Source organism: Takifugu flavidus, chromosome 3 (assembly GCF_003711565.1).
Source record: "Takifugu flavidus isolate HTHZ2018 chromosome 3, ASM371156v2, whole genome shotgun sequence".
NCBI classification, from domain to species: Eukaryota; Metazoa; Chordata; class Actinopteri; order Tetraodontiformes; family Tetraodontidae; genus Takifugu; species Takifugu flavidus.
Window position 1 is genome coordinate 11,539,863 of NC_079522.1, and position 16,718 is coordinate 11,556,580.

The 16,718-nt window shown below is 44.3% G+C and overlaps 1 protein-coding gene across 1 annotated transcript; it reads right to left on the minus strand.

The window, feature by feature from the left end:
• Positions 1–1,580: 1,580 nt before the first annotated feature.
• LOC130522929 (sodium/potassium-transporting ATPase subunit alpha-1) lies at positions 1,581–14,109 on the minus strand. The gene is made up of 23 exons (XM_057027818.1): positions 13,872–14,109; positions 13,430–13,540; positions 10,143–10,202; positions 8,773–8,874; positions 8,555–8,656; positions 8,346–8,459; positions 7,716–7,850; positions 7,443–7,560; positions 7,066–7,334; positions 6,676–6,984; positions 6,299–6,433; positions 6,004–6,196; positions 5,749–5,924; positions 5,517–5,653; positions 4,955–5,105; positions 4,711–4,879; positions 4,477–4,631; positions 4,270–4,393; positions 4,039–4,184; positions 3,787–3,917; positions 3,605–3,706; positions 3,007–3,098; positions 1,581–1,778 (listed from the first exon to the last, which is right to left on the minus strand). The coding sequence occupies exons 1-23, from the start codon at positions 13,881–13,883 to the stop codon at positions 1,750–1,752; spliced, it is 3,072 nt and encodes a 1,023-aa protein (XP_056883798.1). The 5' UTR covers positions 13,884–14,109; the 3' UTR covers positions 1,581–1,749.
• Positions 14,110–16,718: the final 2,609 nt, after the last annotated feature.

The window sequence follows — 16,718 nt, forward strand, 5'->3', positions numbered from 1 at the left end:
AAAATTCTAAAATAATAACTGCAAAACATTGCTCCAATCCACCTCCTCCACCTGTAACAACACTCATTTGTTGATTTTTTTTTTTAAATGCTTGTGATTCATCTGCACCTGTTTCCCCTGCTGTTCTGACAAAACTCTTTCATCTACTTGTTTCTAAATTCAGATGAAAGCATCTATGAGGCAAAACATGAAGCCATTAAATTCCACAGCCTGTTCTTGCTTCCCCTGAAAGTGTTTCTGCTGCCACTTACAGCCTCCTCTAATGTTCAGCACTTCAGTCTTCATGGGATGTTGTCTTCCAAGGCGAGCTACAATGTACCTCTGCAGGAGCCCCCATCGCGGCTATTTGCATCTGCTCCAGGAGCTTTTAAGCCCTTTTATCCCACAACACAAGCGAGAGATTTAGGCTTTCATCCCTGGATCTGAGCCTGAAAACACACTCGCTACTTGTGAATTTCAGCCACGGAACCTTTACTGGATTCATATTCTGTTCATATTTTATCCAAAGGGCGGGAAAAGAGAATCCTTCAAGTTCAAGGTGCAGCTTGAGCCATGACTGTTATCCTGAAGAGCACTCTGCACAAAGGGGCAAGATAACCCTGACGAGGGATCAGACAGAAATTTCGCGGTAGAACACATCACTGACGCGCCCCCCCCCCCCCCCCCCGTGCACAGGCAAAAACCTGCCCTTTTTCATGAAAATAGAATTGAAAAATGTGAAGTAAAACCGATAAAAATCAGGTTGCAGGCATGTGCAGATGTCCACGCTCATGTTCGCCATGAGCTGTGTTTTTGTTTTGATGATTGGGCTCACTTCCGTGCAATCAGTGTAGCTCACATGTCGATCTAAAAATAGCCAAGATTTTATTTAGATGTTGGACACACAGAGAGAGAGAAAGAGAGAGAGAGCACTCTCAATGAGTTGCCATAGCAACAGGCACATTGAGGGGCCCTGCTTGCGAATGGAGGATGGAGGCATGTTAATAGTGCTGTCTGCTTTTTGTTCCCTCTGCAACTTTACCGCTATGTGCCCCCCACCCCCATTCCCAGCATCTTTCTCTTCCCAGTTTCTCCACATCTCTCCATCCTTTGTCTGCAGAGCCTTGCTGGCTCTGAAAGACCTTTGCTGCAGGAGGAAGGAGCGGAGAAGCTGGAGAGGAAAAGAAACAAACGATTGAGATGATGAGTGCAAACATCAGGCACCATTTAGGCTAGCGATAACCTACCATTTAGGGAAGGGAACAGAGGGTGATTGTACAAGTGTGTGAAGCAGAAGCAACTCAAGTTGGACACACACACACACACACACACATACACACGCACAGGTTTAAGGGGGGACCATGGCGTTCATAATGAGCAAGGTAAACACAGAAGCAGCAGCATGAGAGTTTATTTTAACCAAGGACCTCTTTGCATTTGAGACCAACAGGGCAATTCAGCGCAAACATCTGTGTCAAACTGGCCCTCGAGATAATGGCCACACACACACACACACACACACACACACTCGCTCATAGCTTCAAGGTGGAATTTTTGTGATATTAGTGAACTGAAAAGGTAAAGACACAGCAGCCATGTCATACAGTGATACGGACATGTTTTATTGTGAAAGACAAACACATTAAGAAATGTTTAATTTATCCATGCTTTGGTTTATTTTTTTTCTGGGCCTTACTAACATATCCGGAATACATGTAACATGGCATTAAATAGTGACCAAACTTGGCTCTCTGCGATTGTCGTGTGGACTCAGTAGTACGTTTCTTGTTCCACCCAACCTAAAAATCAAAGAAGACAGTGTGAATTTCTTTTGTGGTCGCTGACCATCAAGTCTCATGTCTTATCAAACAAGGATAAAGATAAGATATTTGTGGATTCACAGGGAAATTCAGTCCAGTACACAATGTGTAAGCCAGGTGTTTACATGGGTAGTAAAACAGATGATGCTACAGAAACAGCAAAAATATGCCTAGTTCTCAAACCAAAATCGTATTTTGTTAATGTTCCCAATGCTTGAACAAGCAAATAGATAAACAACGTGGACCGTACCGATCTGAACGCAGCTATAATGCTCAAGGGCAACGGTTAACACAGTGCTAGAGGTTGCTTGAAACTAGCAAAAGGCAGATTCTGAAATATTATTCACTGTGGATGGACAATATGATGTTCACTGATCTGTGCCGTGAGGGCTCAGCTGCAGCAGACCCACACACACCCACCCTTACACATAAAACACACACAGATTCATCTATGCCAGGGCAGTATACCGGTGGGTGGAACAATGCATCAGCAAGGCATGGCAACGTTAAGGGTTCAAGGCGTTGCCATCTGCCGCAGTTCACTGGTCTGCATTTATGGCAGGGGCAACACAAACAAAAATCAGCTCAGCTACACACCACTGCTTCTGTTCTCCGGACTCCATTTCATTCTGAGCAGAGATACTGCTAGCTTTACATGTCAGGAGGGTGAAAAGAGGCCAAGGCTGGCTGGCTAGGTTTTTGAAACATTTGATGAAACTATCAATTTTCAATAGATTTTGAGAACATATTTAAGACTTCTTCTCTCTCTTATTTCTATAGCAGCCTAGAAAATATTAATTTAAAAAAAAATAAAACTCTTAAGTAATGATCAAAAATGAGCTTGTGGAAATGTCTTAGCTCTGACAAGCTAAAGGGGTTGAGTCTTCATATCTTGTAATCACTGTTCCCACCACTAGAGGCTACAAAATCTTAATGGTTCTTCATAGAGTTCCAGTTGTTTCGCAACATGGAAATCAACAACTTTTGGTTTCAGTTTGGTTTGAGTGAGCTTGAAGGAAAAAGGGCTGATCACGTTAATTCAAACCTCCACCAGAGGGCTACTACTAGAAACCAATTGAAAAAAACCCGAATATTTAAAATTCAAAAGAGTCCTCCGGTGCTGCTGTCAGGCTGCATCTCGAGAACACTGAGCAGATAAAGTGATGTTTAATCCACAAGCCAAAAAAAGCAGACTCGGCAATCTTACCGCCTGGGTTGCGTCTGAGGATATATCTTCTGGCTTCATCATACAGGAAGATGAGGAGGGAGTAGGGGAACGCACAGAACCACCAAGTTGGCCTAGAAATGGGATGAACAAAAAGATTTATCACAAAGCGGGATGTGCCAAAAATGTCAGGAAGTTGGGGAAAACACTGGAATTCCAGACAAGACAAAGGAGCTACTTATTCTACTTATTGTGTTTGCTGAGGATAACCAGATGTCCTCCATCACATGTTCTATTTTTAAGACCTAAAACGGTGTTCAGGTGGAATTATAAAATCTGTTTTGGAATTTTATTTTACTGTAACAACAAATGTTTTTAGATCATATTTGCTCATATTTGTTCATAAAGGAGTCACACCCCCAACGCTCCCATTTAAAGGGCACTACATCCAATCATTTCCCATAAACACTACCGCCAATCTCTGGCTTTGTTGAATAGGTCTTTGATTTTCTTTTAACTAAATAAGGTTTTCTGAGAATCTAGCTAATTAGTTAAAAGGAGGAACAAATAACAAAAAGGATGGCAGAAGGTACCAACTGTCGAGAAAGATGAGTTGGTGGCCAGGAGGGCAGTTACTCACTTGAGAGGGTACATTCTTAGGGCAACATCCATGCCCGGACAGTAAGAGAGGAAGGCAGCCAGAGCGGTCTCCTCAAACAGACCAAAGATGAGGATTCGGTTCCTGAGGAAGAAGGAACGGACCAAAGTTACTACAATTTTCCTCCCATGTGAATATTAATTCCAAAGCACACATGTACGCACTTCATTCCCTGCTGAATGATGGAGTTCCTCCTGGTCTTGCAGATGATGAGATCGGCCCACTGCACGATCACAATGCTGGCAAAGAAGGCGGTGTGGCAGGTGAACTCCACGATCTTCCTCTGCTGGTACGTCTGTTATAAGATTTTGGAAAGAGGATGAGAGGAGGACATTTTTCATGGGCCTCCTTTGTTTTGTTTTGTATTTTCTGTCTCCACCACGATCCTCTCCATTTAAAAGAGCGGCAGCACTGACCCATTGTTGTCCATAGCTGTCTTCAAGATCATTAACGTATTTGTCATCCCACATCATTCTTATTCCCAACAGATCATAAGGGAGGAAGCCATTTTCAGCCAGGATCACAAAGTATGTGAAGAATCCAGCAGTGGCCTGCATCATGCCTAAAAACCAACAACATTCATTCAATTTGAGGTTGAGTTGAACATCAACCTGCGTTTTAACCACTCCCATAAAGCAAAATCTCACCGATCTGTCCGTAAGCAATGCTGATGAGCCGCTCGTTCACCAGTTTGTCTGTTTTGGGGTTTCGGGGCTGTCTCTTCATGATGTCACTCTCAGCAGCTTCGTAAGCCAGGGAGATGGCAGGAACCTGCAGGTGAACAGGAAAGATCCATGATCCAATCCTAGTGTTGTTTCTGTGAAGATTTCCTGTCATTAAAAAAAAGGGCTCACCATGTCGGTTCCCAGGTCGATACAGAGGATGGTGACGGTTCCCAGGGGCAGGGGAATGTTGGCACAGATGAAGAGGAGGAAGGGTGAGATCTCGGGGATGTTACTGGTCAGGGTGTAAGCGATGGACTTCTTCAGGTTGTCAAAGATCAGACGGCCTGATGAGAGTAAGTTACTCCTTTAGCATGTTCTTCCCTGCGGTGAATAAAAATGGTTGCTTTTAAAGGACACACTTACCTTCTTCCACTCCTGTAACAATGGAGGCAAAGTTGTCGTCCAGCAGGATCATGTCAGCGGCCTGCTTGGAGACGTCTGAGCCAGCGATACCCATGGCAACACCGATGTCGGCCTTCTTTAGAGCAGGAGAGTCGTTCACGCCGTCACCTGTCACGGCCACAATGGCGCCCTGGGTTGGCAGACAAAGAAAAGTCAGGATGTCGCTAAAAAAAGAAGGCAATCTCAAGCCCAGCTGGAGACTCACCTGTCTCTGGCAGCCTTCCACAATGATCAGCTTCTGCTGTGGGGAGGTTCTGGCAAAGACAATTTCAGTGTGATGGCTCAGCAACTCGTCCAGCTGTTCGGCGGTCATGTCTTTTAGCTCACCGCCGTGCACGACGCAGGCCTTGGCATCCCTGGACAATAAATCCACACAGCAGCAGCATTAGGACAGTCAAACCACGAGATCTGATGGTTTAAGCTAATAACAGGAAAGGATAATCTAACAATAGGATGCAAACATAAATAACGTGGTATTGTCAGCAAACTAGATTTATTAAAGATGCCATGGTTCATTTGATCAGTCAGATAGTGCAGGTCTGCGATGTTTTTTCAAAGTTTTCTGCCGAGTAAAGTGTGCTGTCAGCAACTCGGAGACTGGCAAAGATTTATTGGTTGGTCATAAACAAGAAAGACTTTTTGGCTGAGCACAATCTGGAGCACTGATTTAATTTAGCTCCATTTGGACGAGCAGAAAGAAATGTTATGTTAGAGTCTGCTAATGTTAAGGTATCTTCCTAAAACTCAGATCTTTTTACAGTACTGACCTTGGGTTGACCTCTGAGATGGGTACATTCAGGCGTGCAGCTATGTCTTCAACAGTTTCATTGCCTTCAGAGATGATACCCACACCCTTAGCAATAGCTTTAGCTGTGATGGGATGGTCACCCGTAACCATGATGACCTACAAGTATTGAACATGCAGGAATGTTAGCCAATGACAATTGAATGAAAGATTTTAATGCTATGCAGAGTTGAGCTTCTCTTTCTCGCGCTAACCTTGATTCCAGCGCTCCTGCATTTTCCAACAGCATCGGGCACAGCAGCACGAGGGGGGTCAATCATGGACATGAGGCCAACGAAGCACAACTTCTCGGTGGGGAAGTTCACCTCATCAGTGTCAAAGGAAAAGCCTTCTGGGAACTGGTCATCAGGCAGGTTGAAATGGCAAAAACCTGATGGAACCATAAAGACATTAGTAATCCTGTATTTTTTCTTCAGTAGAGTGCTGTAAAAAATGGAGCAATGTTGTACCCAAGACTCTTTCTCCAAGACCTCCGAGTTCCACGTAAGCATTCTGGAAAGCATCCTTCATCTCATCGTCCAGAGGCTGCTCTTTGCCCTGCATCATGATGGTGGAGCACCTGTCCAGGATCCTCTCTGGGGCTCCTTTCATCACCAGCAGGTGTTTTGTCTCACCGGGAGTTGAGTTCTTGTGGATGGAAAGCTATTGGGAGGAAATGATTTTGGTCATGACCTATTTCATCCGCTGGGGGTATTTGAAGCAGCAGGTGAGTCCTCGTTTTATATATGGCATTTCGGTACTGACCTGGTACTTGTTGGTGGAGTTGAAGGGGATCTCAGCTACTTTGTTGTATTTCTCTCTCAGCTCCTTGACTGAGCCGCAGCACAGCTCGATACATTTCAGCAGAGCTGCTTCTGAGGCATCACCGGCAACATCTCTCTGTTGATTTCAGCATTGCCAGTAATCAGGGGGTGTTAAGAAAAACACAGCTCATTTAATACTCATATGGGGCCTCTTGTTGAAACAAGATCAATCCACATGTTCATACAGTCAGTTTAATCCAAGCCGGTGTGATTGTTTTCCTCAAACACCAGTAAATTATTCAAACTCACTGTAGGCGGTTAGAATAGACGAACTCAAGCAAAACCTTTTGTAATGAGAGGAGGGTATCGCATTTTCACCTTCAGAATAGGAAGATTGCCCTGCTCTGCTAGGAAGACGGCTCGGTTGCAGAGGCCGGCGATCCTGGCCAGGGCGGTCCAGGAGGCGGAGGTCTTGTCAAAAGAGGTTCCGCTCTGGTTCTCTGTGGTGTCGGCTTCGTGGATCTGGTTGTCGAACCACATGTGGGCCACGGTCATCCTGTTCTGGGTCAGGGTGCCGGTCTTGTCTGAGCAGATGGTGGAGGTGGATCCCAGGGTCTCCACAGCTTCCAGGTTCTTCACCAAACAGTTCTTCTTGGCCATACGCTTCGCAGTCAGGGTCAGACACACCTAGAGACAGAAACCTGGTCTTGAAACAGCATCCCATGTGAAGTAAAGCCAAAAAAACCACAATTGGTGACCAAGACTCACAGTGACTGTAGCTAAGAGACCTTCAGGCACGTTAGCAACAATGATACCGATGAGGAAGATGACGGCCTCCAGCCACCCATACCCAAGAATGAGGGAAAGGATGAAGAAGGTAACACCCAGAAAGACGGCCACACCGGTGATGATGTGGATAAAGTGCTCGATTTCAATGGCGATGGGAGTTTTGCCACCTTCTAGGCTGGAGGCAAGTGTGGCGATACGGCCCATGACGGTACGGTCTCCGGTGTTGATGACGATTCCTCTTGCAGTGCCTGGTGGGTGTTTTGAGTGGTAAGAGCGGGGAAACTCTTGCTTTTCTTTAGCTATAGCTTCCTGAGCTCATTTATTTCCACACTAGCTAATATTTGTAAGCTTTTTACCTTCAACGCAGTTGGTGGAGAAGAAAGCGATGTTCCTGGTTTCCAGAGGGTTGTCATTGGAGAAGTCTGGAGTACGAGTCTGTGGCTCAGATTCACCAGTGAGAGAGGAGTTGTCCACCTGGAAGAAAAAAATAAGGCAAGATTTAAATGAGTTATAACCAAGACCTTCACCAACTAACACCCCCAAAACAATGAATAAACAATGGTTATTTAATACGTTTATTTATGATTTTCTGGAAAGCTATTTCTTTGTTGACAACAAAGTTACGCCACCTTGCAGCCATGAGCTGAGACGATTCTCAGGTCAGCAGGGATCCTGTCTCCACCTTTCACCTCCACCAAATCTCCGACGACCACTTCTTCAGCGTTAATGCTCTTCTTCTCGCCTTCGCGGATGACCAGGGCTTGCTGGGTTAAGCGCAGACATTGCTCTATCATTCTCAGTATCAATGAAGTCGATGATTAACAGCCAGTCAGCAGCATAGTCGGGCTGATAACGTCGCACTGCTGTTAACTTTGCACAACACGCTCCATTTTTTTGTTCTTTACATTTGACATGATATTCTCCTAAAACCTGTGATGTTTAGCCACTGGTAATGCAATGTTTTGACACGAAAGCGGTGATCTACCTTCAGCAGTCTAACTTTAATTACAATGTAAACTGAAACTAAATTTGTCTTAAGTTGTGTATAAATCATTTATTTATACACAAAATGAAACATTTATGGAATCAGCGCTACTGTAGCTTTGTGCACTGCAACTGTAGATCTTTGATGACTCTCATGGCATTTACATCCTTTTCAGATTCAGCCACCAGGTGGCATTTTTGTGTCCGAACTAAAAAGAACACGGTTTGTTCCTGAGGTGAAACCCCTGCTGTGGTGAAATCTGTGGCACAGGTACCTGGGGGACCAGGTTCTTGAAGGACTCCATGATCTTTGAGCTCTTGGCCTCTTGGTAGTAGGAGAAGCAACCAGTGATGATGACGACAGCAGAGAGCACAACGCCCAGGTACAACTACAACAACGGAAACAGACCTGTTACTTGGCCCCTACTGTGCAACCCTGTCAGAGATGCTTACAATCCACCAGAAACCACCAAAAGGGTCTCACGTTATCGTTGGCTGGTTCGGATTCATAGGCAGCCTGGATACCGTAAGCGAGGAAGCAGAGGACTGCGCCGATCCACAGCAGCATGGAGAAACCGCCAAACAGCTGAGCACAAGAAATAAACAGTGTTCCAGCTTCAAGACCAGTTCAACGGGTCGCAACGTTAATGAGCAAAATGAAAATTACAGCTAGGATTTGCTGAGCTTGTGAGCGAGTCTTACCTGTCTGCAGAACTTAATCCATTCGGGGGTTGTGGGAGGAGGAGTGAGGGCGTTTGGGCCATCTCGGGCAAGGATTTCTTTGGCTCTGGAGTTTGAAAGACCCTGAACAGAGACACAATAATTACAATTGACAGGAAACAGAACCTTAGAGTTATGAACATCTTGCGTGATGTCAGTATAAACAAAGGAAGTCCTTTTGTTCCTTCAATGGTGGACGCACAACATAGGTCATATAGGAGCAAGTTTCCCGTAGTCCTGTTGTTTTTTTTTCCACAAGTACTGTTACCAGATTCTTGAAACCACATCTGCAGGAAACAAGGTAGTGACTGTTTCTTTTCATGTGGATGGTTTCAGAAAGAGGTGAACCTCATGAGACAGGACTGTACCTGGATGGCTGAGCTTCAGCCAGGTTGATTTTTATTTCCTCTGACATAAAAGCACTAGATTTCTGCCTGGCCCAAATTAGCCCATGGACCTGTTGTTTGTGAATCGATCACCCCAGCTAGGTAAATTCAGTCAGGTGATCTGGGCCAAATTCTAGACCACAATTTCCCCAGGCCGATGACTTTCTTTTAGACAGGAGCTTTCCCCCAAAATAAATAATGTTTTCTCTCTCAAGTGGGAAATTTGGGAATGAAGACAACAATTACTATTGAGTATTGACTTGAGTTCTAAAGGGCAGTCAACAGAGTTCACATGTTTCCAGAGAATACTCACGTCTCGTCATGGCAGGCTAATAATAGCCAGCATGATGCTAACTGACTCAGTTATCCATTTAATGCTACTAGTTCATTTTTATACTGCATCTGTTCCTTAAAACTGACTGAACTGCTGTCGTTTGAGTCATTTTGGTGCCATTTTTGCACTTGGTTTCAGTTCTTTTTTCCTCTTCTGTTTGTGTTGTGTTGATACTGTTCACCCTGTCTCTATTGCAGTTGTCCAGCTCATTGACCTTTCAGTGACAGCAGCAAACTGATCTGGAATGACTGATCCAAACTAATGAAACATACAAAGATGAGCCTCCCAATGGACATGTGGCCAGCGTGGCCAAAGGACTGGTTAGATAATGACAATTTATCCGTCCACGACCTTTTACTAAAATAGTTTAGCTCTCTGTATCGTCTGGTTGCTCTTAATCTTCCATCTAGGATACTTTTCCATATTAATTAATTATTTTCTTGCTTTTCCAGCATAATATCATTCACAAAGACAAATCCTGCTCAGCCAGACACTAATTGCATGAGAATTACTAGATAATTAATAATCAAATTACACAACAGTTGCCTCTGATGACGGTGGCTGATAATAGCAACCAGTAAAACAACCACAGGGTGTTGCTCAGAGACATGCACCAGTACAAACACACTCACCCTGGTCAGATCTGTTCCATATTTTCTGTGAAGTTCTTCCAGAGTTAACTTGTGGTCATCCTGTGAAAAAAGAAGAGAGAGGGGGACTGTTAAAGCGGCAGATGTTATCTCCTACAAAGGTTGAGAAATTAATGAGATCAATTGAATTGAACGCCTCAGAGCAGGTGTTGGGACCCAGAGTAGAATGATGGAGGCATGCCGCCAGACTCATCTGGAAGCAGCTAGCACGTGGGTCAGCAGCCATGCATTTGGGACCGAAAAACACTGGATCCAGCCTCCAAATATTTGGTTTGCTGTGAGCAAACAGTCTGTTGGGGCCTGAATCAGTGTCGCCCTACTGATACACTCACGTTGGAAGCCAAAAGTGTCGCTCCGGTGCTGGAGACTATCAACAGTAGTGCTCATTTATTCAGACGGGCGCCATCAAAATGTTCCAAAATATCCCTGATTTCACTGAGTGTGTATCTAAAATAGCCACGTGGCTGCGCTGCCTCAAAAAACAACGACAGCAAGTGAATGAGCAGATATTCCTAGACTGTAATTTGGATGACCTGAAATACTATTCTGACTCCCACCATTCAGGTTTTTAGCATGCTGTGAAACTACAAAGCCCAGGAAAGTTAAACAAATATGCCCACACTGGTGTCGAGTCGTCGGTACTCTGAGACCTCAGATTTTCCACTTCTGTGAGTGACGTGCGTCTAACTTTCCCCCTCATTTCCAGAAAACGCATAAACCCAAAGCTGAGAAAAACACAAGGTTGACTGTGTTTGCAAAAATGTGAAATCAATGATTACTGAAAATAAACATCTGCTAACAGCAGGACAAATTAGCCTCGTGAGGCTTCCAAACACAAACCTCTCCCACCAGAGAGGGGTGCCATAGATACTCCAGTTGCAACCCATTTGAGACTAGATGTTCCCTGACATAGTGTGTTTAGAGTAAATAGGTCTAAATTTGGGAGTTAATGGTCAAATGTCAAGATTAAGTGCTGCTTGTATTTAAGGTGTGGAGCTTAACGGTTGAGCCTTCATCCTGTCACTCATCTAACCTCATCTTATCTTCACTACTTTATCACTTTCAGGGGTCACAGGGAGGGCGCACAATGGGCGAAGGCAGGGTCCACCCCTGAATGAGCTGCCCGTTCATCACAAGGCCCGACACGACCACCTTCCATGTTTTGCCCTGGGGCTCGAACTGAGAACCCTTCACTTCTCAGCCCACTTCCAAACAGACTGAGCTGCCACCAGCCCTCATCTGGTCACATCAGGGAGTAAAACACCTTGGCAGAGGAGAAACCCCTCACTTTTTCACTAACAAACGTTACTTTTGCTCTCAAGGACACACAATGTGATTCTGGGGGCCACATGGAGGGTCGCTCTGAGCCCATGCAGCTCAGGCCATGCCAGCACTCTTCATTAATCTGACCTGCATGCTTTTGATGGTGGGGGAAACCGGAGCCCCCAAAGCAAACCCACAAAGACACGGGGAGAACATTCTAACTCAACACAGAAAGGTCTCGTATCTGGGGATCAAATCACAATCTTCTTCCTTTGAAGCCATCGTGCGAGCCACGCTGTGCTGCTATCTAATGTAGCACCAGGTAGATATTTCAGTTGATATTTCTGTTGATAGGATCAAATGTAGCTAAACACCTTCCCCCAATGGAACCAGATGGACATCAGTTCAGTATATAAATGCTCAGAAATCCTTAAATTGCCATATCCTGGGTTGGTTTGGCAATTTTATGATTGGCTTATGAGCCTTCAATCATCTTTCACTTTTATTCACCAACAGCCTTATTAAAACCCTCTATGGTGCAATCACGTGTCTTAACCTATCGTTGCTTGTATAGATGTCAGAGAAAATGTGCCCCCCCCCTCCCCCCTGAGACTCTACGTTTAGTGCTTCCTGCTGGACTTTGTCACATTTTGATTGAAATCACCGATGGCTTTAAGTTTCTATGGGAACGGATTCATTGTCTTTGGCTGGACTTTGGTGCCTCCGTTAATACGACGATGGTGTGAGTTTGATGGCCATAATCATTAACACGCTATCATTTTTCTAACTGTTGGTTAGCTCGAGAACATTTATTTGCACAAACGTGAGGTCATTTTTTCCAGAGACTGAACATCCTTTCAGGCTTTTGAAGACACATCAAAGAAAAGTAACGATGCGATAAGTTACTGTACAGTCAAGCGACAATGTGGCGAAGTCCTTCAGCCCTTGCAGGACTTTGAGACGTTGTTAAGACAATAATCATTAATGTGTCACCTAAATGGGAATTTTATTGTCTAATAACCAGCAGGACTCTGTAACCTGTGTGGCACAAAGTGAAATTAAAGACATAAAACTAATGAGGATCAATGGTACACCTGTTAATATTAACGTTACTGTAGTAACTAGTAAGATAATTTCCATATTTGACAGGTTCAAATTTCCATTTTGAATGCAAATGTTGTAGCGTTTCTGTTTCTTTTACAGTGACAGTTTATATAGCATGACTGAGGCACATTTGGATGGAATTTAAAGAAAGTCCATTAAAATTCAGTCTTTAAATGAAAGAATTGATACCCTTCTTCGAATATCATATAGATTAAATGTACTTTCACTTGTTAAATTACAAAGAGCTGAGTTCAAGCCTTTGGGGAAACCTTTGCTAGCTCATTAAAGGCAGGCTGCTCCTCAGAGATGAGCCTGCTGACCTTTTGAAGGACGCCACCTTGGCGGAACACAAAGGAACTTTGTCTTTTAAAGTCATCTCAAGGGCACATCACAGACATGCGCGTAAACTTCCTGTTACATTCACGCGTGAAACCCGATATAGATACCACCGTAGCGCATTAAATAAATGCTCTGCGGGCTGAAATTTCCCAGTCTGACCGATTTCAGTGCGGAAACATTGCAGCTGTTCTGTACAGGATATGTTGTCTGATGCTCCAGTTGTGCAACTTCGGAGCTCTTCAACGCATCACGAGCTGACGTACTAAACATGTGAGGCCCAGAGAGGAAGTTGGTGGACAGTTAATGTCTGTTTATGGGAGGTGACTAAAACACCAGGTCTGAGTTTAGAGAAAGTGAAGGCAAACATGGGGATATAAGCGGGATCTGGACTTAAGCAGTGCCGTAATAACACGTCCGAGTGGCTGAGAGCTGCGTAAGCAGCAATCATTGAAATGGGAAAGTAGACAGACTCATGTGACCAAAGAAGAGCGTTGTCTCAGCCGTGACTGCATCAGGACACACCGCCGAGCCTTCTCATGTTGATGAGGTGCCCGTCTACTCACCAGGTCAACTTCTTTCTTCAGATCGTCCATATCCTTCTGCCCCTTGCCTTTTTTGGCCTTCTTTGCTTCGCCATCTGAAGTTGCCGCCAGCTTGTACTCCTCTTTTCCTCTCTGGGAGCAGAACAAACAGAAGAAAAAGTGAGCTTCCGAGGGAGCACATGTGGCAGCGTCGCTCCAAACTTCCCCCCTCTGGTGCATGGGGCCAAACAGAAGATTCCATTTCAAACATTCTCAACATTGTTAGCGGGACGAGGAGCCAGCTCCGGCTTTTAAAAAGCTAAAAACACAGAAGGTACAACCATAAAAGCCACAACTAGCAACCTTTAGCAAAATCTTGTGACTAAAAGTTGGTGGGAGTTAGAAATCCACTCTAGCTTTGGCCTTAACCTAAAAACTCTCAGAAATGAAGCCAAACCATGTGACAAAGTTGCTGTGTACTTACTCCCAGCCCCATGGTTGCAGCGTAGGTCTGAGAACACTCAATCCAATTGTCTTTTTTAAATTACAGCTTTCCTACCCCGCCTCTCTCTCTCTCTCTCTCTCTCTCTCTTGCTCGCTCGCTCGCTCGCTCGCCTGCTCTCCTCAGCCCAGTTGTTCACACTCCCCCGAACAGAGAAGACAAGTTGCTGGGCATTAACATACCTTTATAGCCACCTGCTCAGATAGGTGGAGTCATGGGGTAGGGGTGGTGGGGAGGAAGGGGTTTCAACTAGATAGGGGAGAATTAGCAACCCAAAAGGTGAAGGGTGGGGGCTTTAGGGAGATACTGGTTTGGGGAGGAGTGTTCAGGAAGGGGAGGGCTTTAAGCTGACTCAACTTGTCTTTTTTTTTACTTGCTGCCTCCTCCCTCCTGTCTTTCACTTATTCACTCTCTTGACCTCTGTTAGCTGCAGGTCAAACTGTAACAGAGGTATCGGACTATTGAATGGTACAACAGTGTCCTACTGAGGAGTCTATCCCAGCATAAACACTTCACTGAATGCAACAGAATGTATCAGCTGAGCACTACTCCTGACCATTTTAGCTTTTAGCAAAGCAGTCACCAATCATTCACGTAGCATGTAGCACTAACCATGTTGCAAGAAAGAACTTTAGCCTGAGCCGGCACTTTCAGTCTAACACTTCCCAAATAAAGTAAAAGTACATCAGAAGTGTCCGCTACACGTCCTTTAGTCGAGGCGGCCAAGTGTGTGTTAAGTCTGTGCGCAGAGTTTATAGTACAAACAAAGATGAGCAGAGAAAAGGTGAGATAGTAAAACAGAGAGATGTGCTGGGGGGGGGGGGGGGGGGATCCAGGAAAGGTGAAAGTCCAGTTCTACCAGTGACTGATGGCCTGGGGCTGAATGACAGCCTGAATAACAGAGCAGCGAGGAAAAGAAGGAGGAGGCAGAACTGAGCCGTTGAAAAATAAATCCGGTTGAAAAAATTCTCATAATAACCACATTTAGCTGCAACACTTCCTTTAATACGAAGATAGTTTACTGTAACATATATAGCAAACTTATTTTACATTTGCAAGTCAGAGGAAAAAAGGTCTTTGGTAAATGCTAACCGCTTTAGTTAGCTTATACTCTCCATAAAAGTGACATAAAAGTGTGTTAAAACTGTGTCTACTGTTAATAACAGTTCAGCAAAGATAACGAGATGGAATCTGTCACTTTGATTCTTTGTCCAAGATCAAACTTCACCGTTAAATATACAGATAACAAAGAAGCGAATTATGTTACTTCCTTTTAACCGACCTGTGAAATGTTAAAGAACATAACATGATCCCAAAAAGAATCCAGTCAGAGCAGCCAAATCATGCTTGGTTTGGGGGCAGAGATTTGGTTGCTAACTTGGCAAACGGCTGGAAGAAATACCTGCGACTCTAATAGGGGGCTAAAGGCTAAACATTTGCCCGACCTCTAGTCATTGTTGCTGCGGTTAAGGCTCATAAAGATTCACTCGCAGCATTTGTGATGAATGATTGAACCACCTAAAGTGTCCTTGAAGGGATTTCACAACCCGGACACATTCAATGGGGCAGGAAGGACCCGACCGACGCTCTGGACCCAACATGATCACAACCCCAGTGACCCTGATGTCTTCTGGTGACAAACTAGTGCTCTTCCTAAATACTGAGGTGGGGGTGTTTGTATTTAATTTCCTACTGTTTATAGTCACCAGAATATGAAAGGAAGATCATAAAAACCAGGGTGGTTAATGTAAAATACACCAGTTTTCAGAAGTAAATTCTTTATATTATTATTATTATATAATAACTGTCACCATGACTTAGTACAGAAATAAAAAGTACAGAAATAAAACAGGAAATATGGAGAAACTACCTAGAAAACTTTACAATAGTCTGACAAATATTTTGTTGATCTATGAATTAAAAATTTAAAAACCACATTCTTGACAACAGATTAGTAGATTCTAGCTCTGTTAATAAAACAGTAGAAGAAGAAGAAAGGGCAGCAGTGAAGGACACACGTGGACTATGACGGCATTACCCACAATGCTTTTAGTGCAGCGGAACCTGGTTGATGATAATCTCTGACTACACAGCGCCTGCCCACTTCCTGTTTCTCTTCTCCACGCCTTCTGCTCAAACACACTCAACAACTTGTGTTTCAACGTGTGGGGTTGAGACGCATCTTTGCGAATTTGCCCCCCAAGCTGAACCAATAACCCCACAGAGATTCTTGGTTCCACCATAACTAAAGGCATAAAGCATTTCATGTTTAACCCCAAACACGCCAACATGCGTGGGAGCTTAAGAGGTAAAACACGGCCTTTGGAGCGACCCAGTGGGGGGCAAACCCAGTCTTATTATTAGGACAAACACAGTGAGTTCATCTAACCAAGTAAAGTTTTTCTGGGGCAGTTTATTTGAGAATCATTTTTATTAAAAAATGCCATACGAATACCAAAATAGTGTCCTATATGTTTCAGATAGTGGCATATGTACACCAGCCTACCTGTGCTAAAGCATCAAAATTGATTATTAAACTCTAAATTCCGGCTAAAATCACATGACTGATTACTGTGAAATATACGTAAACCCTGAACACAAATGCATTATCTACACGTTTGACTTGTGCCCAACATTTAGGGGGGAGAAAATGTTCCATTTCCATCACACTAACGTACTCATACATTTGATGCGGGGGGGAAAAAAAGGCCATGTTGCGTAACTCCAGCCCTGTCGGGCAGACAAAGATGTGTGTGTTCTTCAGCAGCCGTCACAAGACCAGAACCAGCCAACCTGTGACCACTTTCCAACCGCCATGGAAACGACATA